This window comes from Pagrus pagrus (genome assembly GCF_965226575.1).
Source record: "Pagrus pagrus genome assembly, chromosome: 18".
Lineage (NCBI taxonomy): Eukaryota > Metazoa > Chordata > Actinopteri > Spariformes > Sparidae > Pagrus > Pagrus pagrus.
Window position 1 is genome coordinate 17,228,041 of NC_140202.1, and position 25,109 is coordinate 17,253,149.

Below are 25,109 nucleotides of genomic sequence, written 5' to 3' on the forward strand. Positions count from 1 at the left end.
AGACCTACACAGAGAGCACAGGAGCAACAATGGAGGAGAAAACGAGGATGAATAGTTAATAAAAGTCAGAGCAGAAGGCCCCTGCAGAAGGCCTCTGCAGAAAGAATAGATAGGAGGGCAGAGGCTGAGAGGTTTTTCCATATTTACTCGCTGCCCACAGAAACAATCCTGACATGAGTGCACGAATGAGTCTAAAGAGTACTCGCGGTGAGACGAGGTGAGGCTTTAAGATGATTTATGTGAGGCAGAGCGATGTTTGGCTTGTTATGGACGCGGGTATGACGATAAAGCAGAAGTTCGGGCGATGCTGAGATGGAGAAGGACAAGAAGAGGTTCAACTTGAGCCGCTTGCTGAGCATCTACCTGCGCAAAAAGAACAAAGCCTTGGCCGGCAGCCCAGTTCACTTTAACAGCTGCAAACCAGCGGCTGCAACAGACACTGACTCTTTACCTGCTCCAAGGAACCACTGGACGGTAAAGTGATACCTACTTGACAAACCTTGAGTAGTCTCCAGAGAGCTGTTAGTAGTGCGTTATGCACAGTAATGCAAGCAGAGAAGTGGGTTTTATAAGTGCATATGAGGTTTGGTGCTCGCCGCTATCGGTTGTTGTTTAGAAACAAGGTGCAGCTGAAAGCCTGCACGTTCAATCAACTCTGGTTTCCTGTTGTCAAGTAAAATCCCACGCTGTATTGGCCTGTGGTGACGGCTGTTGACGGCATATTGTTGAACGCTGAGCATTCTTCTCACTACTGATTGGGAGTAATGGATATGTTATATAGTCAAGGGGTGCAACTAATCATTGTTTTTCTGAATCGACTAATCTGACGTTTATTCTTTTCAGGGAATCAATCAACAGTTTTATCTTTGAGTTGTCAGAAAATAGTGAAAAATGCCCATCACAAGTTCCCGGAAATCAAATTTTTTTGTTTTGTCAGCAAATCAGCAAGTGTGCACACCAGAAAAGCTGGAACTGTAGAAAGTTTGGCGCTTTTGCTTGTTAAATGACCTAATCGATTGATGATCAATTATCAAAACTGCTGTTGATTAATTTACGGCCTATTGACTAATTGGCGTGATCATTCTGCACTAATTAAATTCAGAAAATATGAGGAAATAAGAAGAAATGCTGTCAAATATGTGATATATTAATTGCTAAGTTCTGTGAATGTTTCTAATTTACTTTTAATTAATTGACTAATTCAGTCAATTCAACACTGTTTTTAATCATATGATATCAGCAGTTAATGAATGTGTCTTATAGGCTGCCACACGGATTGAAAGCCTGTTACTGGGCGTGCATGAAAATGAAAAATGACAATGTTGTGCGTTGTATCTGCAGAGGACAAACTCAAAGTACAAACTTTGGAACAGGCAAGATGTCCTACTTTCTAGTCCCATAAGTAGCTGTGAACCTCCTGAGTAGAAGTGAAAAACATGTTCCTGCACCAGCAACACAATATAAAGTGCTCCCTGCAGGTAACTACAGTACTGCGCCTCACTGAAGGCCTGGGGCGTGAAACTCAGGGGATTATGAGCCACAGGGAACTGAAAAACCGGTCTCCAAAAAGAAACTTGATGTTGTTGTTGCCTTTCTGTAGGGTGTTGGATGAGTTGTGGGTGAGGCTGTCGCCAGGTCAACTCTGAGAACAGAAGTGTTCATGTGGTGGTGCCAGGGCTCCACCCTGTAAAGAACCCGAGAAGTTGTCTTGAAAGTCGCTTGTGGTTACACAACTTCTGTCCAACAACATAAAAAAACACTGGAGGCAGCAACCAACAATTTGCTGTCACTTGCTTGTTGTGTTTTCATCATTTCTAGAAACTACTTAGAAAACGTTTACAAGCGCAACTGGGTGCAATCACTCATTCTCATGCACGCACGTCTCACTTTATACTGCGCTTCCTCTTTCTGAAGTGTTTTATTTTGATACAGTGCTATTTACAGTAGGGAGACACACCTATTAAACAACTGCACCCTTCGCTCTGACATTTTCTGTCCTTCACACAAAAGGTATTTCTCACATTTGTTCTATGATTACTGACTGGTTTATTATACTTTCCCCCTCTGTTTTTCACTCTTTAGGAAGATGGAGACATCAAGGAGATCAACATTACCCATGTTGTCAAGGAGGGCTCAGAGAAGGCTGATGCCTCTCAGTTTGAACTGCTCAAAGTTTTGGGACAGGGATCCTTTGGCAAGGTAACACATATACTCTTTCTGCTGCTCCCTTTGTCTGACATTGTTCTTTCTTTTACACCCTTATTTGCACTCTTAGACTCTGAGGTCCGTTTACACTTGGCATTAATGTATCTTGAGTGATCTGATTACAGTAAAAGTGTGAATACACCCCAGTGCATTGAGGCTGCACGGTTTCAGCTGATTTCACCCGCAATATCACCAGACTCCCTTAAAAAATTACACAACTTTAAGAGGTTTCACGTGAGGAGAAACTTAATAAACTTTTCCATGACAAATTTAATAATTTTAAATTATAAGTGCCTTCTTGAAAATACAGCATTTAATGCACTATGTTAAGTTGTTTCTCCCCTTGTAAAATGTGTCAGTATGTCTCAGCATTGCTGGACTGGCTTGTCCGCTACTCTGTGTCTAAAAAGGCATCTTAGACATCAACACACAACATTTTGTCGACGTCAAATACTGTAAACAGGAATGAGTATGGACTTCTTCCATAGTCCCCAGACTCCCTTTAAAAAATCTTAAATTTTAAGAGTTGCTGTTTTAAAAGAAACTTTGCAAACTTTGTGAAACACTGTCTAAGACAAGTTCTTAATTATTTGGGCCTTCTAGTAAATTCGACACATGTTATACATTAAGTATATTTTTTTCTTTGTATCAAAAGTGATGTATGCCTTCACTTGCATACAAAGCGGGGAGCAGAGAAATAAGATCCAATCACAGGTAGTCACTTGAGACCGCATTACATTGCCAGGTGTGAACTGACGCACTTAGAGCTTTCCACTTGTGATCGGACCACCCAAGGCCCATGTTAATCCCAGGCGTAAACAGGCTCACGATCCCTGATCTGATCTAAGATGTTTTTGTGGTGCTTTTGTTCTGCTCCCTGCAGGTGTTCTTGGTGCGAAAGGTGACCCCTCCCGATGACAACCAGCTCTACGCCATGAAGGTCCTCAGGAAGGCCACACTCAAAGGTAAGGCACCTTGTGATGTGTGTCAGGTGCAGGAGAGTTGCTCTGCAGCTGATCTGACATCTGATCCTCTGGTAGGAGGGAGCATTAAAATGATAATTTGTTGCAACCCTGAATGTATTTCCTTTGTAAAGCTGCACCGCTGTGAGCCCCAAGTTCATGTAGGATCCTTTCAAAAAGCTTCCTCTGTTGTGGTGATTTCGTTGTCTCTTTTCAAGTGGCTGTGCCCTCAGCTTCATGCAAGAGGGTGTATGCTTTCCTGTAACTCACAGAAAACTGTAAAGTGGAAGTATGCGAGCATGATGAGACCACCACATCTTGCAGTGGTTTTTGTTTTTAACCTTTGCACACATTGTCCTGATAAACATCAGGTGCAGCAGATTTGTTCACACATTCCTCTGTATATGTTGTGGTTCGTTCCAAGTGTGCAGGTGTACAGATTTCATTTACATGGTTCAATTCTTCTTTTGTTGAGCACGAGCATTTATCATTCTGCAGTGTAGGATTACAATACAGGAACAGAGCGTGCTCTGCAAAATGATTTATTTACCTGCTGGGGAACAGCAAAGACAACTCATCAACCTGCTGCGAGCACACCAGAGGATCTACCATAGTTTGTTTTTGCAGCGCTTAGTTCGTTTATTTTGTTGCATTTTTCATCCAAAACTTTGTCTGACAGCTCCAGAAAACTTGAGTTACTGCGACTTTCCTCAGAGTGCGAGTCAACAGCCTCTACAATTATGAATCATGTATTGTGCAGCCAAAAGTACATGTTTTTTTCAACCTAATTCATCCATGACATTGCTGGACCAGATTGAGTAAAGTGGAAAAACAGAGGGCTCTGCGGCTAATTTTCATTTTCACATCCAGCATTAGGGTTAGGGTTAGGGTCAGTTAGGGTTTTAACTGATACTATACGTGTTCAGGTTTTATAGATGCACACTAAACTCTGTCTTCTTGTTCCTCCTTCAGTGAGAGACCGTGTGAGAACCAAGATGGAGCGAGACATCCTGGCAGACGTCAACCATCCATTTGTTGTCAAACTGCACTATGGTGAGTCAGCCTGAACCTTTATTTCCAAACCTGGTTGTACTGATTTAATATTGTCTTATTGCTTTAAATTCCAGATATTTTTCTCGGCTATTTTTCCTGACGTACTGTTGAATCAGACTTGATTGAAACCTGTGTTTATTTGCAGCATTCCAGACTGAAGGGAAGTTGTACTTGATCCTTGACTTTCTCAGAGGAGGAGATCTCTTCACTAGACTCTCCAAAGAGGTGAGCGCAAATATACACCTACATCGCTTGAACAAACGGATACGTTTTTTACACATAGAAAGAAATGTCTTCACGTACAATGTTTGCTGAATTAACAAGTCTCAAAATTGAGCGTTTTTTTAAGGGAGTCTGCCAATTTTCTCCTTGGCTGTCAAAGAAGTAACCTTTATCAGTTACCGTTTACTGCATTTGTTAAAAAACAATGTTGATACCAGGTCTGAACAGCCTGTTTCACTCACCCTCCTCTCTGTGTGTGTCTCCCAGGTGATGTTCACAGAGGAGGATGTGAAGTTTTATCTAGCAGAGCTGGCATTAGGACTGGACCACCTCCATAGCCTTGGCATCATTTACAGGGATCTGAAGCCTGAAAAGTAAGAGCGGATGGTCACGCTGAACGCACAGTCACAGAAGACACATAAACAAATGCATATTTTATGAAGTAGACAATTTATATATCTGTAAAGCCAAATCTCAGGAGAATAAATCCACTGCTGTACTCAGGCATATATGTTCTTGTCGACTTTTTATTTAGAATAACCTAATAAGTGATGCAGTAGCTAAAAACTTGGGTTTTTTTATTCAGTGCTTGGATGTAAAGCAATAAGCCATATTAGAAGTTATTGTACTTCACTTTAATGACACCCAGTGGAAGTTTCAATTTGCACTTTAAACATTTTATGACGATCTGTCCTCAACAAAATGTGTTGTGTGTTTCCCTCAGGCCCGACAAACATTATGAGCGCAAACCTACCTCAATAAACGTTTGCAACGCCTTTTTAAAATCTTTAAACCCTGCATATTTACATCTGCTTGCGGTCTTGTTCTTCTCCATTTTAATTTATTTTTATGGTACATTACTGGCACCAGTTATTGATATGCATTCCTCAACCCCTGCACTTCCCCATTCTCTTAGCTTGTATGCAAACACAAGCTACAACCCCACTTCTCAGAACAAGCCTTTACCTATTCTGTCATTAGGAAACCTTTAAGCTGTGAAGGTTATTGTTACGTTTTGACAGCTGAATATGCAGCGTGTGATGTCCGTTATTTAAACGTCTGACAATGCTTTTTTTCCAGCATTCTCCTGGATGAGGAGGGACATATTAAACTCACCGGTGAGTCTCCTGCTTCTTCCCTCACAGCCAGTACACACCCACGCTGCCACACACACACACACACACACACACACACACACTCCTCCTCTCTACCTTGTTGACCTTTATTACTCACAGTGGGGAAACAGCCTTATCTCACAGACTCCAGATATGAGCCTACGTGTTAATTATTATACTTTATCGTTTCTGTTTATCTCTCTCGTCAGCCATAATCACTGCCATTTATTTACCCTTTATGCCCCCACTGAACCAAAGGTGACATTAGCAGATCTTAGAGAGGAAACGGAACGAGTCACGCTGATGAAGACAAATGCCGACTGCTGAAAACACAAGATTTATAGTGACGATAATTCAGCTGCAAATTACAATAGTCTTCATTATGTTTTATTAACTTGGTTTAATTGATGATGTATTGTTAACTGTGTCCTGTGGTGTGTTCTTCCAGATTTTGGTTTGTGTAAAGAAGCTATTGATCATGAGAAGAAAGCATATTCCTTCTGTGGTACTGTGGAGTACATGGCACCAGAGGTTGTGAACAGGCAGGGACACACCCACAGCGCCGACTGGTGGTCATTTGGAGTACTAATGGTAAGCAGTGGTTGATGTTTCTCAAGTACTGTATTCAAGTACAATTATGAGGTGCCTGTACTCTACTTGGGTATTTCCATTTTCTGCTACGATATACTTCCACTCCACTATAAATACTTACAATAATACTTAAGTACATTTAATAGCAGGTACTTTAAAGCTTTCAATCAAGTACTATCCATATGGGCGACTGTCACTTTTATCAAAGTAATATTTTAATAGATATCTTTACCTTTACAAGTATGACTTTTGGGTACTTTTTACAGTACAGCATTTTCAAGCAAGACTCCTAGACAAAGCTCTTTAACATGATTGTTCTGCTGCACTTACACGTACATACTGTACAGATCAAAGTTGTATTTTCTGTCTCCCAGTTTGAGATGTTGACGGGAGCGCTGCCGTTTCAAGGGAAGGACCGCAAAGAAACCATGAACCTGATTCTGAAGTGAGTATTCTTTAGGCAGAAGAGCAAAACCCAGCGCAGACGACCAGTTGTCACAAAGTGTTGTTGCTGCAAAAACGCCTCTCTTGATATCTGGAGAAATAATTTGAGCTGCGTGCCGTCTGTCTCTCCCTGCAGGGCACGCCTGGGAATGCCTCAGTTCCTGAGCGTCGAGGCCCAGTCTTTGCTCAGGGCTTTGTTCAAGAGGAACCCTGCCAACAGACTGGGTTAATATCATATTCATGAACATGACGTTCACAAATGGAAACATACACACTTCAAACTGCTGCTAACTGTTGTTGTATATTACAGGATCTTGTGCTGATGGTGCAGAGGAGATCAAACGGCATGGTTTCTTCTCCACCATAGACTGGAATGTGAGTGTTTCACAGTCAAGGATATTTTATTGTATGCTCAGTAACAATTTTCAGGCTTTATGGGTGGAAAACCTTCAACTATTGAATCTTTTTTTCCCTCAGAAACTCTTCAGAAGAGAAGTAAAGCCTCCATTCAGACCAGCGGTGGCGCGTCCGGACGACACCTTCTACTTTGACTCTGAGTTCACCTCCCGCACCCCTAAAGGTCAGCGATCAATCCAAATGTTCACCTGGTGCTCTTACATTGGTAGACTCCACGTCTGTTTCCTCTCTGATGTATTATTTATTATCATTATTTTTCAATACTTTCCTTATCATCTTCCAGACTCCCCTGGCGTGCCGCCCAGTGCCGGCGCTCACCAGCTCTTCAGAGGCTTCAGCTTCATTGCGTCGACTCTGTTGGAGGAGGAAGGTTTAGAGGAGCCGGTCAAGCCCCAGCCGCACCCTGTGGTCCAGGTCCGACTTGAGAAACCTCTTTACTTTGTCTTGAACTCTGTTTCCTGGAAGTTATTTGAAATAAAGAGGTCTAAAAATCTAGGAATTTCCTTCACTGAGCTAAAGCTTTTAATTATGAAGGATGACTGATCTATAACTATAACTGTTTAATTATCCTCACAGTCAGTTGTCAGTGGTGGTGACATGAAAGAGAGAAGGTGTGTGTAAGGCAGACAGGGAGAAGAGAAGGCTTAACAAAGGTACATGTCTTCAGATCCAGTTTCATACCTGCCAGGAGCTGTAATTAACTCTGCGTGCAGGATTGAGAGGGTGACAGTTTTACTATAGGAGAACGTGAAAAAGAACGCTGCTAGAAATAGATTCCTGAGAACCATCGACATACCTCTACCTTGTCAGCTCACTGCTCTGCACCTTCACCTCACCGGCGCTCTTCAATCCTCAACTCTCCCTCTGCAGCAATTACACGGGAAGAACGTGCTGTTCAGCGACGGCTACGTGCTGAAGGAAGACATCGGCATGGGCTCCTTCTCCGTCTGTAAACGATGTGTCCACAAAACCACCAACACAGAATACGCTGTCAAGGTACGAACACACACACACACACACACACACACATTGACAAAGAGTACTTTGACTTGCACTTAAATGGTTCAGCCACAGTCCAGCCTCTGCCTTTGCAATATAAGCTTAATAATGTGTATGTATCACTTAAAGGGACAGTTCACCCTAATTTGGCACACGGCTGCTCAAGTCGCCAACGTCTCGCTCTAGAAATCATGACCTGGTTTCTCAAGATAATCCACAGACCTTGTTGTGAGCTGTTTGATGTAGGAACTATTTTCTTTCTACCTAACTAAACCTGCCAACCGTATCACTGCGCAGAAGGAAGCTAGGTAACCCAGCTAGCGTTAGAGCAAAGCCGATATCAAACAATCTAGATTGATAAGTAGCCCTACAGGTAAGAGAAAAAATATGTATTTTGGATTTTTGGGTGACCTGCCACTTAATGGAAAGATGCAAAAATTGTGTTATTAGTGAAAAACAGCCAACGGACAGAAAAAATACTGTTCATCTTGACTTGAGCTTCATGTCACTTGTTTTTGTGTTTGACAGATGATTGACAAGACCAGCACAGACCCCTCTGAGGAGATCGAGATTCTGCTTAGATATGGACAGCACCCCAACATCATAACGCTGAAGGATGTGAGTGTAAAAACGCCTACGCTATTATTTGCCTTGGGCATGAAGCGGGCCACATTTGGTGGTGTAATAATGTGTATGTGCTTCTGTCTCAGGTGTACGACAACAGTAAGCAGGTGTTCCTGGTGACGGAGCTGATGCGCGGGGGAGAGCTGCTGGATCGGATCCTCAAACAGAAGTTCTTTTCGGAGAGAGAGGCCAGCGCTGTGCTTCACACCATCACCAAGACTGTCGAGTACCTGCACTCACAGGGGGTGAGGACGACTAGAAATACTGAAAATCTCCTCGAAATTCTCCTTCCTCTTTTTTTAAATCTGAGAATTTTACTGTTAAATTAAACTCCATCCTACTTTCGTTCATCCTCCAGGTGGTGCACAGAGACCTGAAGCCCAGCAACATCCTCTATGTTGACGAGTCAGGGAATCCAGATTCTATCAGGATCTGTGACTTTGGCTTCGCTAAGCAACTGCGTGCCAACAACGGCCTGCTGATGACCCCGTGCTACACTGCTAACTTTGTAGCTCCTGAGGTAAGAAGAGCCACTTTCAGACCCAGATGAAACTGAGGCATGACATGCATTGAGATTTAAACTAAAATGTGTGTTTCCCTGGACTTCACTGTAGGTGTTGAAGCGTCAGGGCTATGATGAAGGATGCGACATCTGGAGTCTGGGAGTCTTACTGTACACCATGCTGGCAGGGTGAATACCAACACTTTTTCTTGAGCAGATTTTTCTCCCTCACTGCTCCTCATACTCACTCTGTTATCTGTTTCTTCCACCAGTTTTACTCCTTTTGCCAATGGACCTGAGGACACCCCGAATGAGATCCTGAACAGGATAGGCAACGGCAGCTTCAGTCTGACTTCAGGCAACTGGGACACTGTGTCAGACGCTGCCAAGGTAGAGCTACAAATCTGACTGACAGTTCCTTTAATCGTGGTCCTCAGAGATAACTTCTTCTGTCACAATATCAGTTTCATATTTAATGTGTGCTCTCTTTAGGACCTTGTGTCCAAGATGCTTCACGTGGACCCTCATCAGAGACTGACTGCTAGGCAGGTCCTCAAACATACCTGGATTGTTCAGAGAGAAAAACTGCCCAACAGCCAGCTCCCACATCATGATCCCAAACTGGTCAAGGTAACACAACCTGTCTTAAAATATAATTTATATAGTTTATATATTACAGTGAAGCATGCTTTTACAAGTGGGTCGGCATTACATAGCAATATGCCAACAAATTCTTTAAAGGTCCAGTGTGTCGAATTTAAAGGATAACTACCGTTTTTTACAACCTGGACCTTTTTTCTAGCAAAATATATGGTCATTTACTCACCCCGTTACTCGCATTATATGGATATATCGGCGCTACACTGGATCTAATTTCGACCGAACGACGCCGAATGACACCAAAGTTATCTGGGTGAGTAAATGACCATATATTTTGCTAGAAAAAAGGTCCAGGTTGTAAAAAACGGTAGTTATCCTTTAAGGGAATCTATTGGCAGATATGAATATGACATTCGTAATTATGTTTCAATTAGTGTATAATTACCTAAAACTAAGCATCGTTGTTTTCATTACCTTAGAAAGAGCCTTTTATATCAACAGAATGAGAAGATCCTCTTCCAAGGAGTCCACCATTTTGCACCACCATGTCTCTATGGGCCCTCTAGAGAGGGTGAGACGAGGGCTGCATCACTGCTAGATGCCACTAAATCCTTAACACTGGACCTTTTTTAAAATGTTACGAACATTGACAAAAATACAAGAAAAATGAACAAATACTTTAGTATAAGTTTGTGGTTATCAGCTTTCTTTGTTAAACCTACATTTTAGATATATGGTTATTTGGGCTGCACTCACTAAGCTGTTGTTCATGTACAGGGTGCGATGGCGGCCACCTACTCCGCCCTGAAGAACTCCCAACCAACTCCAGAGCTCAAGCCCATCGAGAGCTCCTTCCTAGCCCAGAGGCGCGTCAAGAAACTTCCCTCCACCTCCCTGTAGAGACTCAAAACAACCAATCAGCTCACTGGAGACAGACTGAAAACCGCACCTCCTGGCTCCAACCACCCAGTCAGCTTGCTCGGGGACTCGGTGTCCATCCGCCCCTACCAGCCAAGGAACACGGACTGTGGTCCTGCCCCCATCTTGTGACATCAGTTGTCCCGCTCTCACTGTCATCCTCCTTGTTCGGGCTCGTCAGATGCTGTTAGCCAATCTCCTTCTGGACTGGCAAAAGATCGTAAAGACTGATGGGGGCGATGAGGGCAAAAAAAAAACAAAAGGTTGCAGGTTTTTGGCAGATGTATTAGTGCTGTGTGGCTGAGTGTGTGTGTGTGAGTGTGAGGGTGATTGTGCATGACCTGCCACAGAGTCGATGCGGCCATGTTTTTTGATCGTGACAATGACAGTTTTCTCCCCTCATCATTGCTGTAATCGGTTGTCATCCAGCTTGCTGCACGCCTGTCTGTCTGCTTGTTTTTGTTGTCCGTCTTCCTGTTCTTTTTGTAAAGTTGATGAGCTTTATATTACCGGGTGTGCCGCCAAATCAACCTGTGCCGACGGCACAAAAACACAGTACTGTCCAACTGCTGTTAAATGTTTTTGAAAGAGCATTATTAATATGAATATTAAACATTTCTGCCATAAATGCCTCTTTGGCTTTGGTACAGCCAGAATATGTGGATTCTAGGAAATGTCAAATGCTGATGTTTTGGTTAATGTCAATCTATGCTTGTATTTTGTTTAACAGAGAGTGTGCGTGTGCGTATGAGTGGCTGTGCGTGTGTCAGTTGCATGACTTGCAGTATGTGTGTGTGCGTGTACTGTCTTGCGGGATGCTGCAGGGTCATGTGCATGGTCCGGTGATGTGATGATGTCATGTGGCTTCTTCGTTTCTCTCCTCTCCCTTTTCTCTGCTTGGTCAACCTGCTGGCAACCATTTTGAGATGTCTATTATTTTTTATTACTACAAAACTAGTAAAATAGGTGGCTTTCTGTGAAAGAAAACTTGCCCAAGGAACAATGTGGCATGTTAAAAATTCTATATTTGCTTTGTTTTCTTGTTTCTTTCTTTTTTTTTTTCTCACTGTGTTTCTTGGATAATGCATATTTAATGCTGTTTCCTGTGTTGGCTGCTTTTGTTGTTGATCGTTTCGTTTTTTTCTTCATGTCCAAAGGAAGTGGTGATTAAAAATAGTGAAAGATACGCTGAGCACATCAGTCTATGGACTAAACGCCATACAGGTCTCCCCTTCTCTTTTGCAGTGTAAAAGGGAGTAAAGGCTGGCTGTGTCTTTATTTGAGTCACTCCAAAACGGCATCACTCCCCCTTCAAAGCTATTAAATCACAGGTTCATGATATCTGAATTTCCATTAATCCTGATCATTATATGACTGATTCATTTTATTGACTCTCAATTCGAGACATCCTAAAGACGAGTAAGTGTGTCTCATTGTAAGTAGCTTCGTGGGGTAGGTCCTTGTTTCACCTCGGTGCCTGCAGGCCTACAGGTGAGGCAGAATGTCTTACATGGATAACACGACAAGTCTTCACGTGAGAAGGGGAGACCTTTGCGGCAGAATAATCAATGAACCAGCTGTCTTACCTCAAAGGGATCAAAGTTCTATTATAATTCTTGTTTGGTGGCAAAACTCTCCCTCCTTTGACTGAATTTATGGTAAGATGTTATTGTATGATAAAGAAGAAGATTTTTATATCTTACAAATATTAAAAATTCAGTTGCTACGACAAACTGTCTTCTGTTTTTTGTTAAGGTTTAAAGGGGCTCTTCATTGCATTTCCATTAAGTAAGGGGACTCACAATGTACACACCCAGCAGAGTATAAGTCTTCACTAGTACATAAGTGGGAAACCAGGGGGACACATTTTAATAATACACAAAAGTTCTTGTTTGGATTAAAGAAACTTTATAACATGTTTTTTTTAAGTTTCAAACAATTGCAACCCCCCCACAAGTTGCTTCATAATGGTTTGATCCACCACCCCCTGGCAGTTGCACAGGTGCAGGTTCAGTGCTTGTGTGGGGATCTGGCAGTCTGTCGTCGGTGGCTGACCTCCAGTAAGTAGTTCAAACACAGAATATGTTAGACATTTCTTCACTTCTACCACTCAGTGCGATGAAACGCATTTAAAATCGTCACCAGTCTTAATTTTTGCAGCACTTAAGTCTTTTGTCTATGTTTGGTAGCGTTTAGCATTTGCTAGCTAGCCACAGTTTGAAGTCAGTGGGGAAAGCTGTCAATGCAATGTAGTGTTCCTAGTTGTCAGTTGGGCAGTCTGTTAGCTCTACTTTTGGTGTCCACCTCAAAATTAATGTAGTTGTTCGCTCCAAACTTGATACCAGATTTTCACTCCTGCACTATGAGTCAATCTCCAAAACACTGGCTCATACACTACTCATAACATAAGCAACTCCCCCTTTCAAGTCTCTCTGTGAACAAGTCTATAGCCATGCTAGCACAGCAGTGCTTTGAGCTAGATGTTCACAGTGAGAATGCTAGCATGTTGCTTTTTAGTGGGTATAAATTCAGCATCTCTGTAGCATGAAAACATTTGCTAATTAGCAATCAAAAGCACCATTTTGCAGGTGTTTTGTAAGCACATAAATGACTTAAATGAAAAATAAGGGGATGAAAGTTTGTGGCAATCCATCCAACAGTTGAGATATTTCAGTCTCGACCATAATTGTAGGCCTACAGACCGACATCGCCATCCAGAGAAAGCCGTGCCAAGTGTGACTAAAAATGTGGGGAGATCTCTCTTCAGACATCTTCAGGGTTGATCCTTTAAAAAGCTCCTCCATTATCCGATTTTATAGTGCGGGCTGATTAGTTTTCTTCATGATGAACGGATTAACCTTTATGGGTGGCACGTGTAAAATATTTTCAGGTTGTCCCATACTCTATGGTTCAACTTTATCTTGTAAACCAAGTCTTATTTTATCAGAGAAGAAGGAAATAATGATTATTTAGGTAGAAATTCACAATCGGATAGATTGGCTCTATATCTGATACTGACCTTACTGTGTCGGCCATGAGATCAGTATCAGTTGTGAACGCATTAATAAAAGCTGCGACTATCTTACATTACATGAAAAAGTAGTTCTAATCACTGAAGTATACAGATAAATAGATTGGGGGAAAAAGAGAGCATTGGTATCAGATTTGTACTGCACTCAGTTGAGGCAGTTGAAATTGGTATCAAGAGAGAAAAAGTTGGATCATGTTTCTGTTTATCTGACCCTGAGCTCCTGACTTCTTGTGGGCCCACGGCTTGGTGTGTTTCCGCAGTTGGTCACAGGAGGGAGATAAAGTGCAAGATTGTTTTTATGTGAAAGTCGAATGAATCATGGCCCGCCTAGCTAGTATAATGCTTTACTGTGAAAGCACTCGCCACTGACCACGACTGATACACTGACTCTTCTTGCTCTTCCTGCTAGAGTAGAAGCTACTGATGGAGAGTATTTTTTATCTTCAAATGACAGCTTCACGTAACTGTTGCACAATTTGTGCCATGTTAAATGTAAATTGATGTATATTCATACATGCACATTGGAGACAGCTTACAGTCTCTGCATGTAAATGAGTTTCTGTTTCGGCGCCTCTCCATCTGTCTCTTCTTGCCTGTAGCATTTTCACTCTCATATCCCATCTCCTCCTCCTCTATGCTCTCTCTCTTTTCTCCAACACTTATTTCCAGTATCGACACATAGTACTTTTACCTGCTGTTGCCTTGCTGCCTCTGTATGCACAGCAGCACTTACTTACATAACATCCACACAGTACCTACTGCTTCTGTTGCTGGTTTCTCTCACTCATCTTCACCCTAATGACATGATTTATCATGGAAAGATGAACTGTTCCCCAATCATGTGAGAGAAATGCAGTGTTAAATTATTTATACACTGATACACATTCATACGCTGGGTTCTTTGACGTCACCTTACCAGTAATTCACACTGCAATGAATGACTTCCTGCTCTTTCACACAGGCACACACACACACACGCACACACACACACACACACACACACACACACACACACACACACAAACACAAACACACACGCACGCACGCACGCACGCACACACACGGACTGACTAACTCAGCCTGTAGCAGCACAACGAGACAACTGATATTGATTACAGAGCAGTGGAAAACCAGCATCATCACCATCATCTGCCTCCTGTCCGGGGGGAGAAGAAAGAGATGCAGTTTTTATTCAGGTCCTCTCTCCTCAGTTTACTGCAGCTGTCAGCTAAAGCAGCTCTGCTCAAATGGAGGCTGAATTTTCTTTTTTCCTTGCATTTTTGTAAGGGTGGGAGTGTGTGTGAGCGTGGGTGTATGGTGTCTGATGCAAGCTGTAAAAGGGATACTGTCCAGGGCTGAATATTTTAAAGAAGGGCTGCTCTATTTAAAAGAGGTCTCTTTGTATGTATTTTTGTTTTTCAGTGTGAGTTACAGTTGTGATTTGCTGCTTATAGCATCGCCTGTGCTTCTGTTAAATTGCACATGCAAGCACAAAAACCTAAGACTGACACTTAGTCCCTCTCCCGCTGTCTCCACAGCACATCTCCAAGGGCAATTTATCATTTTTATGGCAACCAAATGGTCACCCATAACTCACCCTGACTTTGCACACAAGCACAAACACAATGCTAGCTTTTCTACATACAACACAAGCTGCACAATTCATATGTGGGAAATTATGCCAGTGTACCTGTCATCTAGCTAGATGCATGCCTGTGATATATGACATGGGACATGCAATGTATATGATAATAGATGCAGCAGCGATGAAGGTTACCCAACATTGCTCAACAGCAACTTAATACTTGAATATATAGAAGAAAACTAAAAATGTAAAAGCATAGCTGCTCTCATGGTTTCTATTTTCCCTATATATGCTAATGAGAAAGATGTGTCTAAAAACCTGGGCAGTATCAGACACATCTTTTGTAATTCAGCTCCATGGAGGACTATTGTTCAGTTACCCTTTAGTGTTAGACATATGATGGGAAAGAAATAAACAAAAAAGTATGGAGAATTAAAGTGAATAGATTAACGTAATTAAATACACCAAAAATAATATTAAAGACATATTAAAAAACACATGTAGACATCAGTTTTTCATATTTATTTACTGTTCTATCTAGGTTTCCATTTGCCATTTTAATATTTAATTATGCATTATTCAATTTATTTATTTATTTATTTGTTTCTGTATTGTTTTCCCTTTGTATTTTCTCCCTATCTGTTTTTCAAAACTGAGTTACCTCCACCAAGGAGGTTACGTTTGTCAGTTTGGTGCTTGGTTGGTTGGTCAGCAGAATAACACAAAAACTACTGAATGGATTTACATGAAACTCGGATGGAGGATGACTCTCGGCCCAGAATAATGTGTTCTTGTTGCTTCTACAGTAATAATGAGAAGCATGTGACTAAAGTACCGCGGCAGTATCTGACACATCATTTGTTATTTAGCTGGTTGGAGGATGGCTCTTGGCCCAGAATAGACCCAATTAACTCTTGGTGCAGATCTGGATAAAGAGACGGATCCCGGTGCCTTGGACGTACGCTCTCTAGACATTTCTGCTTTATTATGCTTCATTCGAGATTAAAGTAGTGTTAATAAAGTCCGCAAAATCAGCCTAATCACCCTCAGTAAAATAATAATGTTGGTAACTGTATAATAGAAGAAATCCATTCTTTATTTTTCTTTATTATTTTTTTAGCACAGACTGACATATGTAAGCGGTAGCTGTGGCCTGCTAGCATGCAGATCTCTAGATGCACACACTGCACAACTCTGATGCTTAATCAAACTGCTTATCCAAAATACAATCAGTCATTTTTAACCCAAAGCCGTATGAACAAGGTAAAGGCACAGACGCTCTGACTTCATCATGTGCACACACACCAAATACACACACATACCGCACAGATTAAAGTAATCTGGAGCAGAGGCTGGGGTATGAGAGATTGAGAGCAGGCTTTCATCACAATTTTAGCTATATCGAGAGAGAAGAGGGAAATAAATGGGAATGGATGGGTGGAACAGAGTCAGAGATAATTGTATTTTGGAAGGATTACAGTCGGCATTTAAACACTGAAATTAATTCTGCACACTAAATGATGAGAGAACAACTTGACTTGTGTGTGGGGGGGGCGGGGTGTCATCTGTGTGCTTGTAAATGTGGGACAATGTGTCCCAGTATGTGTGTTTTGACTTTGTCATAACAAAACGGGTATTTGGTTAGGCATGGCCGTGTTTGCAGGCAGGCCAAGTCCTGCTGCTCAAGATGTTTGCCAACGATGATGGCAATCTGTGCGTGCAGAACTGTAGGCACCATGTGGGATTAGTTTAGAGAGAGAGTGGTTTTTAACTGAGGGATGTTGCGCAACCACTAGAATCTTCCAAAAACGGGCATCATGATAAAAAAACAAACCCACTCCGCTGAAGCATCTTGTCTTGATCCCTAAAATCTTTACTCACTCAAGCATGTTGCGCAACTGGTGCAAATCTAAGGGAAATGATGCAACATGTGCAAATACACTTCATAAGGTTGCAGCATTTGCCCCCTGATGTAATACTATGCTCTTGATGATTTTTATATTTAAAGTGTTCTAGATATACCTCCTATCAAAAGGCTTTTTTCTTATTTAAATTCACAGTATACTTTTGAATTCTGAATTTCATGCAGCTCCACAGCAGCACAATTGTCTCCGTATCCCTTTTATTCTTCTAATCCATTTGCAAAGGTCTTTCTTCCTCTTCTTTCCAAAGGCCTTTCTGACTTTTTGAATAACAGGATATAGACCTGAAGAGCATCTTTAGGGTTTCCTGTCATTTCTTCCTTCAGTTGGCACATAAAGTGCAGCCTCCCCTGCCTTTCTCTCTCTGCTCCCAAGAGATCAGAAGATCAGCAAAGCTAAAAGCAGAGGAGGGGTTTGAGCAGTCAGTGCTACCGCTAATGCGATGCCAATCCTGAGATAAAAGCAAAGGGCTAAGTGAACCCTAAAATATGCAAGCACATAGACTCAGACGCACACGCACGCACACCTCTGTCCTGCTAAAAGCTTCATTGTTTTTATTCACTGTAGCTGAAGGTAGTTATTTAAAACATCACTTCTCAGTGCTCCAAATGCGCCGGTGTCAACTGAGTGTGTGTGCAGTGTCATATCATCATATCAAATCACTTCTGCAATGCTGCAGCAGAACCAGTCGATATTTGTCTAGACTGGCAGGGTAAGCTTAGCCGATAATGGAGTGGATATTACAGCCAGCAGAAGAAGAAGGAAAATAATGTATTATATCATGATAATGTAACTACTCACTATCAGATCGGTCAAGTCAAAAATCAAGATTGCTGCAACAGCTCTGATTTGAGACACAAGTTTTAAGTTTCATTATTTCGAGGCGATTCACAAGGTTATTGAACAGTGGTGCACTCAGGATGTTTGAGGGGCATGGGCGTAAAATATAAAAAGGGCACCAGTTGCATGCGACGGGGCACCAAAGCCAGAAAGTTGTGATTAAAGGGCGCACTTCACCATGTTTTCTCCACTGGAAGGGCACCCTAGTGGGCACTTTAGCAGCATTCCCCCCACCACCAGTGAGCTGAAGACAGGTGTACCTGTTCTCATCCAGTAGGCCACGGGCCTGCTAACAGATTATTTAGAATCAGGATTATATACTCATCACAACAGCTTTAATTTTGGTTAAATGCTCTGAAAAATTGGACTCCTGGGATCACGGGGCTCAGTGAGTGTGGAGATTTCCTTTGCAGTTCGCCCTTTTTAATACCGGTTAAATAGAACATTTCATTTGGGCCCCTTTTCACAAGCATTTAGATGGTTTTAACTGATACACATAAATAACATATACACATGAAATAATGACTTTGAGAGCAGAGGGTAGAATGAGAAGCATATAGAGGACTATATGCAGTGGGAGAATGTTTTTATAAGCCTGGTATGATTTCATGGTACCACACTTACATGCACTCCGGGTGCTGTGCCAGAGTAATATAATTTATACTCGGCTAATCACATTCACTACGTTTGAATACAATATTTTCTCCCTAAGCCAAAAAAAAAAGGGCTGCAACAGTTTCTTAGCAACAGCGAGTCTTCATTGCCTGCCATGTGAGCAGTGACAGTAACCTTCTGTACAGGTTTTTTTTGGTACTACAGAAAATCTAAATGTGTATATGTGTGTATTCTTGCTGATATTTATGTGTCACTGGACATGTATTTGTCTGTGTGCAAAAACATTACTTATTTGTGAGTTAAATAAGAAGGCATAGTTTGTTTGTGAGCTGTCAAACAAGTCTAAAGCGGGAGGGAATGTGAGAAAGAATGAGTACCGGGAAAGGTGACAGTGCTGAGCGGCAAGGTGATAAAGGGGAGAGAGAAACTGGAGCAACACCCCTCCCTCTTGCTTCTGCCATCTGATGTGGAGACGGTGTTGCTATGGGCAACCATCCGAGCAAGAGAAAGGCAGAAAGAGGGAAATTTGGAGACCAGCTGGTAAGAGGAACGCAGGACACGGAGTGAGCCAAACAGCATCAGCAAATAGGAGAGAGAGCTGGTCCTTCTGCCTGTCTCGCCTCACTCTGCCTTGCATGGCTGAGCAGAGCTGATTGAAGCAGAGCTCCAGATGACAACGACGAAGCAAAACAGTCAAGCAGAGGACACGACAGCCTGCCAGCATCAGCAGCAAAGAGGCAGGCTGCCCAATCGTCAGCTGACATGCTCATGAGTTCAGCAGCCAATGAGGTGCCGGGAGGCTCCTCCCGAGCACAACCACTCAGATGCAGAGACAGCACCAGCCTGCCTCAGATCTCTTATTAATGAATGGAGCAGTTCTCAGGCTGGATCACTGCACATCTCCGCGCTCGCTGCTCGACTGCTCGGCTGCTCGGCTGCTCTCCGCTCTGACACGGCAAGACCGGGAGGAAAACAGCAACACTGACGACAAGGACGGCAGCAGTACAGGAAGAGTTAAACAGTTGCCATGAAGGGACGACAAAGAAACACAGACGCCCATGATGAGGACACAACTGAGGACGGGGCAGCAGCTATTGAAAACAAAGACCCACATCCTGATATTAAACCACCGGAATCACCTTCTCCTTCATCATCTTCTCCTCCTCTTCCTCCATTAGCCATGCCACCGTCTACATCAGCCTCCACCCTCCTAGCTCTAGCCTCTCCGGCCACCCGGCGCTCCATTTCCATGGGAGACTTCCGGAGGGTCACAGGGGCTCTGCTAGCCCGTTCTGATCCCCCATCCACCTCTGCCACGGCCCCCTCCTCCAAGCTGGTCACCCCCAGCTCCAGCATGGAGTTCGAGGCAGCTCGGCGGCGCCTCCTGGAGGTCGAGGAGCGCCAACGCGTCATCAGAGAGATGGAGCGACGGCTGGAGGAGCTCAGGGAGGTGTTTGTGCGCTCGGAGCAGGAGGTGGTGGTTCACGGGGAGCTGGTGTCGCGGATATCTGGCGGAGCCCAGCAGGGGGAGCTGTACGTGGCAGAGAACAGCCAGCGGCTAAAGAAAGGCCTGAGGTTCAAGAAACATCGACCCACCATCGTTTTCTCCTCCATGCTGGGACTCCGCACGTGCCTCCCGTGGCCTGTGAAGCTCAAATAGGACGGTAGCGACTTGCATTTCCACCACTGCTGTAGAAATGTGCTTTACATTAATGGGAGGATAGACTTCCATTCTTTAGCTATCACTCATTGACACGGCTGCTCTCAAGTTTCCACCTTTCTGCTCTTGTATCCTGAGGCTGGTCCTCCAGGACTTTAGAGTGCCTACAATAATCACAAATGCTAGTAAGGAGCTTCCTGTTCAGTGCATTTCAGAGGAAATTCTCTGGCTAGCAAACCAATCAAGCCAGTACCAGTGCAATGTGTACAGGATTTCATTATGTCTTCATTGTTTTCACTTTGCTGCTTGCAGTTTAACACGGTGTTGGACTTGCATAGGAAAGATTGTATTTTGAGATTGAATCCATGGTGCATGGATGAGTCATTTTTCAGGTGATATGGGAGGAGAAGTTCAGGCTGGCCTGTTAGGTAACGCTCGCTTTGCTGCACATCTCTTAACTTATGCAGCAATGACCGAAAAGCCAATAGGGATTATGTAATGTGAAACTCCTCAGAGGAGGAAGAGAGGGAAGAGGAAAAGAGACAGACGACGGCACTGAACAATCTGCCCCTCCAGGTGAAGGGCAGCGAAAGAGAACGAGAGGTGAAGCTGTGATATCTGCACTGTTACGTCAAAGGATGCAGTAAAGAGAATGTGTGGAAAATTTTGCCGGCTGAGACCTACACAGAAAACGTGCCTTGGCCTCTCTGCGACCACTCGTTTCAACACCACAACCTCTGTGTTCGGCGGCGTAACCAAGGAGAAGGAGGAGAGCAGGATGGGAGTTCGTGCTGGGACGATTCCACCTGTGGCCTCTTTTTATCCAGTCACCTAGCAACCACTCATCTCTCGATCCTAAATCCGCTTCCACAAAAATCTCCAGAATGTATCCAGCAGAGCACTGTAACTTCAACACTACGAGACAGCTGTAGAAGTCCCCTCGCAGGATTTAGCGTAGGAATACACCTGCTGCATTTGAACTGGCTAAGTCAAAAGATATTGTTGATACAAGCTGTTGTTGAATCTGCTCTTTTAGTTTGATGATTAGGGCTTTGCACTTAAGTAAAGCCATGCATGCATTAGCAAGGAAAGCTAAGGTAGGCCGTCACTGTTTGTTGATTGTGTCTTGGCGAGCTATTTAGAGCCCTGAGAATGACACAAGCGTAGTGTATAGTGTGCACAATAACAGCCTCACTGGTATCATAATCAGCTTTTTTTGTGGCATTTTAAAGAAGTTGGACAACGTGGCTTCATTCAGGGTTTCTATGTAGTTTGGTGAATTTGATAGAAGAATCACTAATTGTGTTGTGATCCTTCCCATCCACAGCGGTATCTTTGTCCCATATGCAGTGGATGACCTGCTTTCTACATATAGATCACGCTAGTTTTTTGGCCTAATTCTTTCCCTTTCCTCCCATCCCTCTTCCCTCTGGATTAGCAATGACTGAGTATCTCTTGTAGTCATCTATTCAACCGATCCCCTGCTTCAGCTGTATGCCTGCGCGTAGAAAGCACAGCCAATACACCAGGGATACCTATTTTTGGCATTCAAAGGTTATGGCAGAGAGGCAGGCATTCAGTCTCAGTGCAGCATTTAATGGAAAAAGCATGCTAGTATCCATCTAAAAGAACGAGAAAGGATTTCTGCAAGTGCAAGTGCAGAATCCCTGATGGTGCTTTGTTTGCTCTCTTATTATAAATGACCCCAACTGAGAACAAAGCAAGGCGGTTTCCAAGGGAGGCACATGGTTTGACTGTGTAATCACTTAGCTGTCCGTAAAGTCATCATGTGTACTCACATATTCTAGTTTTAATTGCTCCCTCGTTGCAAAGATACGCATGACGGGGACATGTATCATTTGAGATGCATTAGGAATGTCTCTTCTGCTTTGTCGAGACAGGAAAAGGCATTGATGTATTGCTCTGTGCCCAGTCTGCCTGTATCAGGAACCCTGCAGGCAAACTGAGAAGAAACAATGTGATATGACGACTTAACTCAAGTCTTTTAATGTAGGTTGATGCAGATCAAATAGAACAAAGATGCCTGTTTGATTTTGTAATTTTGACTATAAGGGCTTCAGTGATCAGTTTGTCTAAGTTGATTAGGAGCAGAGTTAAAGGGGCACTCGACTGATTTTACACATGGTGGTTACTCTAGTCTACTAAAGGTTAATGCTATTAAGTAGCATACTGGGGAATGTGGGATAGGGTAGAGCCCATGGATGAGGGAACTAGGGGTGCTGAGGGGGCTGCAACACCAAACTTGGTGTTCAAGTTTCTGCTGTAGTAATTGGCATAAATAACGATTGGATACATGTCATCCTGGATATTCAAGGCAAGGCGAGGCAAGGCAACTAGACTACCCCTCAGCACACCCAACTGTGAAACTTCCTACGTCTCTGATAGAGCCCGACCAATACAATTTTTTTGGGGCCAGACCCCATACTGATATTGGAGTAAAAAAATTCTGATATTGATCAGCCATTATTCTTCTACTCACCAAATACACTCTATCAGGATCTGCTGCTTGTACTGTGATTGCTTTTTTAAAAACTATCCCAACTTCATGAAAGTGCTGTTCTAAATCGCCCTGAGTACCCCTTTAAGCAAAGAAAATGTTACATGCTCAATGTGACTTAGCTTTCAGATTCCTGACAGCCATGACCTTGTCATTGAATGTTTTCTATCTCTGTATAAGCATTCCACCTGAACGAGGGAAATACTGCTTGCCATCTTCGTGCACATCTATACCAAACAATATTCAGCTATCAGCTAAGCTAGTTGCCAGCAAAATGCTGGTGCAGAATAAAAGGGGCTTGTAGGCTTTTAACATGTATTCATGGTCCTATGTATATACCTAGTTATAACTGAATATACAGCTGGCCTATTGTTTTTCATATGCCTTATGCAGTGTCTGTGCATTGGCAGTGATGGTGATAATACTGATGATGAAGGCGATGGTAAACAGGCGAACTCATGACCATCATAGACCTCATCCAGAAACATCATTATCTGGGCAGAAAAGAAAAAAACAACTCATGCACTGTTGTTGGACTGCACCTTTTGTGTTTTTCTATGAATGAAAAGATTTCCCAAAGATCTCTGGGCCCACTTGCAGAATGAATGTAATGTTAATTGTTACTGACGTGTTTTCTTTTCCCTCGACACTGAACACACGGTATAATCACATTTATCTTGTCTGAACCTGTGATTGGCAATAAATCCTTTCTTATGTTCATGGCCTTGGAATCACATCAAAGGTTACTTGTGGAGTTTTTCACCACTTTTGTTGCAAACGTGTCTGGAGGACTGACACTGCCAAAACCAAAAATGCATAAATGTCTCAAAAAATAAGTAAATATGCCTTTTAAATGCACCAAAACTAATTTTAAAAATGTAGGCATTAAATATTTCATATAGTGTGACATAAATTGATATTTGTTTTGATTTGCTTGTGTATTTATTTCTTTATATACTGATCCCCCTATTTCATTTGTCTTACCGTGTAATTTATTAATGTATTCATTCTTTTAACTAACTAAATTATTTCCGTATTTATGTATTTATATTTGTAATATCTTGCGAAGGGAAAAAATACAGAAATAAAATTAAACCGAATATACGTAAAAATTGGTACATGCATAAATTAAATGGGAAAGTAAATTAATACAGGGATTAATTTAAAGGTTAAAAAAACTACAGAGGCAAATTAAAACAAATTTAACTTATGACTAAATTTACTTTTAATATTGATTTTGGTGCATTTCATAGCATATCGGTTATTTATTGAGCCATTTATTTTTTATTTTGGCAGTTTCAGTTCTCCATTAACATGCAGGTGAGGTGTGATAAACAGTATTGCTGTAGGCTTCAGGCTTTTCTGCTGATTAAGAGTCTGTGTGGGAAATGTGCAAAGACACGTAGTCAGCAAAGGCAGTGAAGAATAAGACTACATGCCAGTAAACATGGGTGTTAACAAGAATTCAGAATTTTTTAAAAATCAGCTCTGAGAAGGCCTACAACAGGATTTTTAGACCCACATACATGATACATACCATTTGTTTTGGTGAGTTTGTCTCTAGTTTTGAATAAAACTCCACAGTGTACCTTTTTTAAGGTCTCATGACTTTTGATACAAGAGTTAAAACCAAACAAAAAAATGCTCGAGGTAACAACGACTAACTACAACAACAGCTCTCACAGCCCTTTACTGACAAGCACAGGTCCAAAAAACACTTTTCTGATCTTTGTTTATCCTCTGAATGTTTTAATATTTTGTGTTTGTTTATGTGATGTGGGGTGTGGTATGTATTTATGAAGCACAGAACGTTGTGTTTTCTCTTCAATCAGGTGTTTATGACCTTTTATTCACAGTATGATGATATTTTTGATTGAAAGCTGTATATTCTACTACTTGTATGAATGTTAAATCCAATTTTACCTGGAAAATGTTATATGCTTAACAGCAACAGCAGGTTTGGAGTCAATTTGCTTTCAGTTCTGAATGTTAAATGAATCAGCTATTTGCATAATAATTACAAAGCCTTAATTATAATGATTTGTGACAGATTTATGGTCATGGGACCCTTTTCACAGGAAAGAAAGCCCACTTTCTAAATGTAATCAAGAACCAGCTGGATAGGAGGTTAGTTGTCCCCAAACCTTTCTGCTTCTGAAAAGGCTTTTGCTTTCTGCTGCACAGTAAAAGAATGAATGTTCTGCTATGTTTAACGCTTAAATTTGCTACCACTTATTTCAAATGTTGACACTGTCATTAACTTGAGCACAGAGCTACAATGTACAA

At 42.2% G+C, this 25,109-nt stretch overlaps 2 protein-coding genes across 5 annotated transcripts in view; both read left to right on the top strand.

The window, feature by feature from the left end:
* rps6ka1 (ribosomal protein S6 kinase a, polypeptide 1) overlaps positions 1-12,385 on the top strand; it is a gene marked incomplete at its 5' end in the record, with an annotated part of 57,006 nt that extends 44,621 nt beyond the window's left edge. For 3 of the 4 annotated variants that reach the window (XM_084380815.1, XM_084380813.1, XM_084380814.1), the window contains 20 exons: positions 2,083-2,199; positions 3,089-3,170; positions 4,140-4,220; positions 4,366-4,445; positions 4,710-4,816; positions 5,523-5,560; positions 6,006-6,148; positions 6,523-6,593; positions 6,729-6,817; positions 6,903-6,967; positions 7,070-7,172; positions 7,293-7,423; positions 7,880-8,005; positions 8,537-8,626; positions 8,719-8,877; positions 8,991-9,152; positions 9,247-9,323; positions 9,407-9,524; positions 9,627-9,764; positions 10,512-12,385. In XM_084380815.1, coding sequence (XP_084236941.1) covers positions 2,083-2,199; positions 3,089-3,170; positions 4,140-4,220; positions 4,366-4,445; positions 4,710-4,816; positions 5,523-5,560; positions 6,006-6,148; positions 6,523-6,593; positions 6,729-6,817; positions 6,903-6,967; positions 7,070-7,172; positions 7,293-7,423; positions 7,880-8,005; positions 8,537-8,626; positions 8,719-8,877; positions 8,991-9,152; positions 9,247-9,323; positions 9,407-9,524; positions 9,627-9,764; positions 10,512-10,634 — 2,100 coding nt within the window. In that variant the 3' untranslated portion in view covers positions 10,635-12,385. Of the gene's footprint in view, positions 1-12; positions 475-2,082; positions 2,200-3,088; positions 3,171-4,139; positions 4,221-4,365; positions 4,446-4,709; positions 4,817-5,522; positions 5,561-6,005; positions 6,149-6,522; positions 6,594-6,728; positions 6,818-6,902; positions 6,968-7,069; positions 7,173-7,292; positions 7,424-7,879; positions 8,006-8,536; positions 8,627-8,718; positions 8,878-8,990; positions 9,153-9,246; positions 9,324-9,406; positions 9,525-9,626; positions 9,765-10,511 lie in introns of those variants that run through there. The other variant, XM_084380812.1, reaches the window with a different exon arrangement.
* A 6,787-nt stretch (positions 12,386-19,172) lies between these two features.
* LOC311274526 (uncharacterized protein) lies at positions 19,173-25,109 on the top strand. The gene has a single exon (XM_084382270.1). The coding sequence runs from the start codon at positions 19,673-19,675 to the stop codon at positions 20,303-20,305; it is 633 nt and encodes a 210-aa protein (XP_084238396.1). The 5' UTR covers positions 19,173-19,672; the 3' UTR covers positions 20,306-25,109.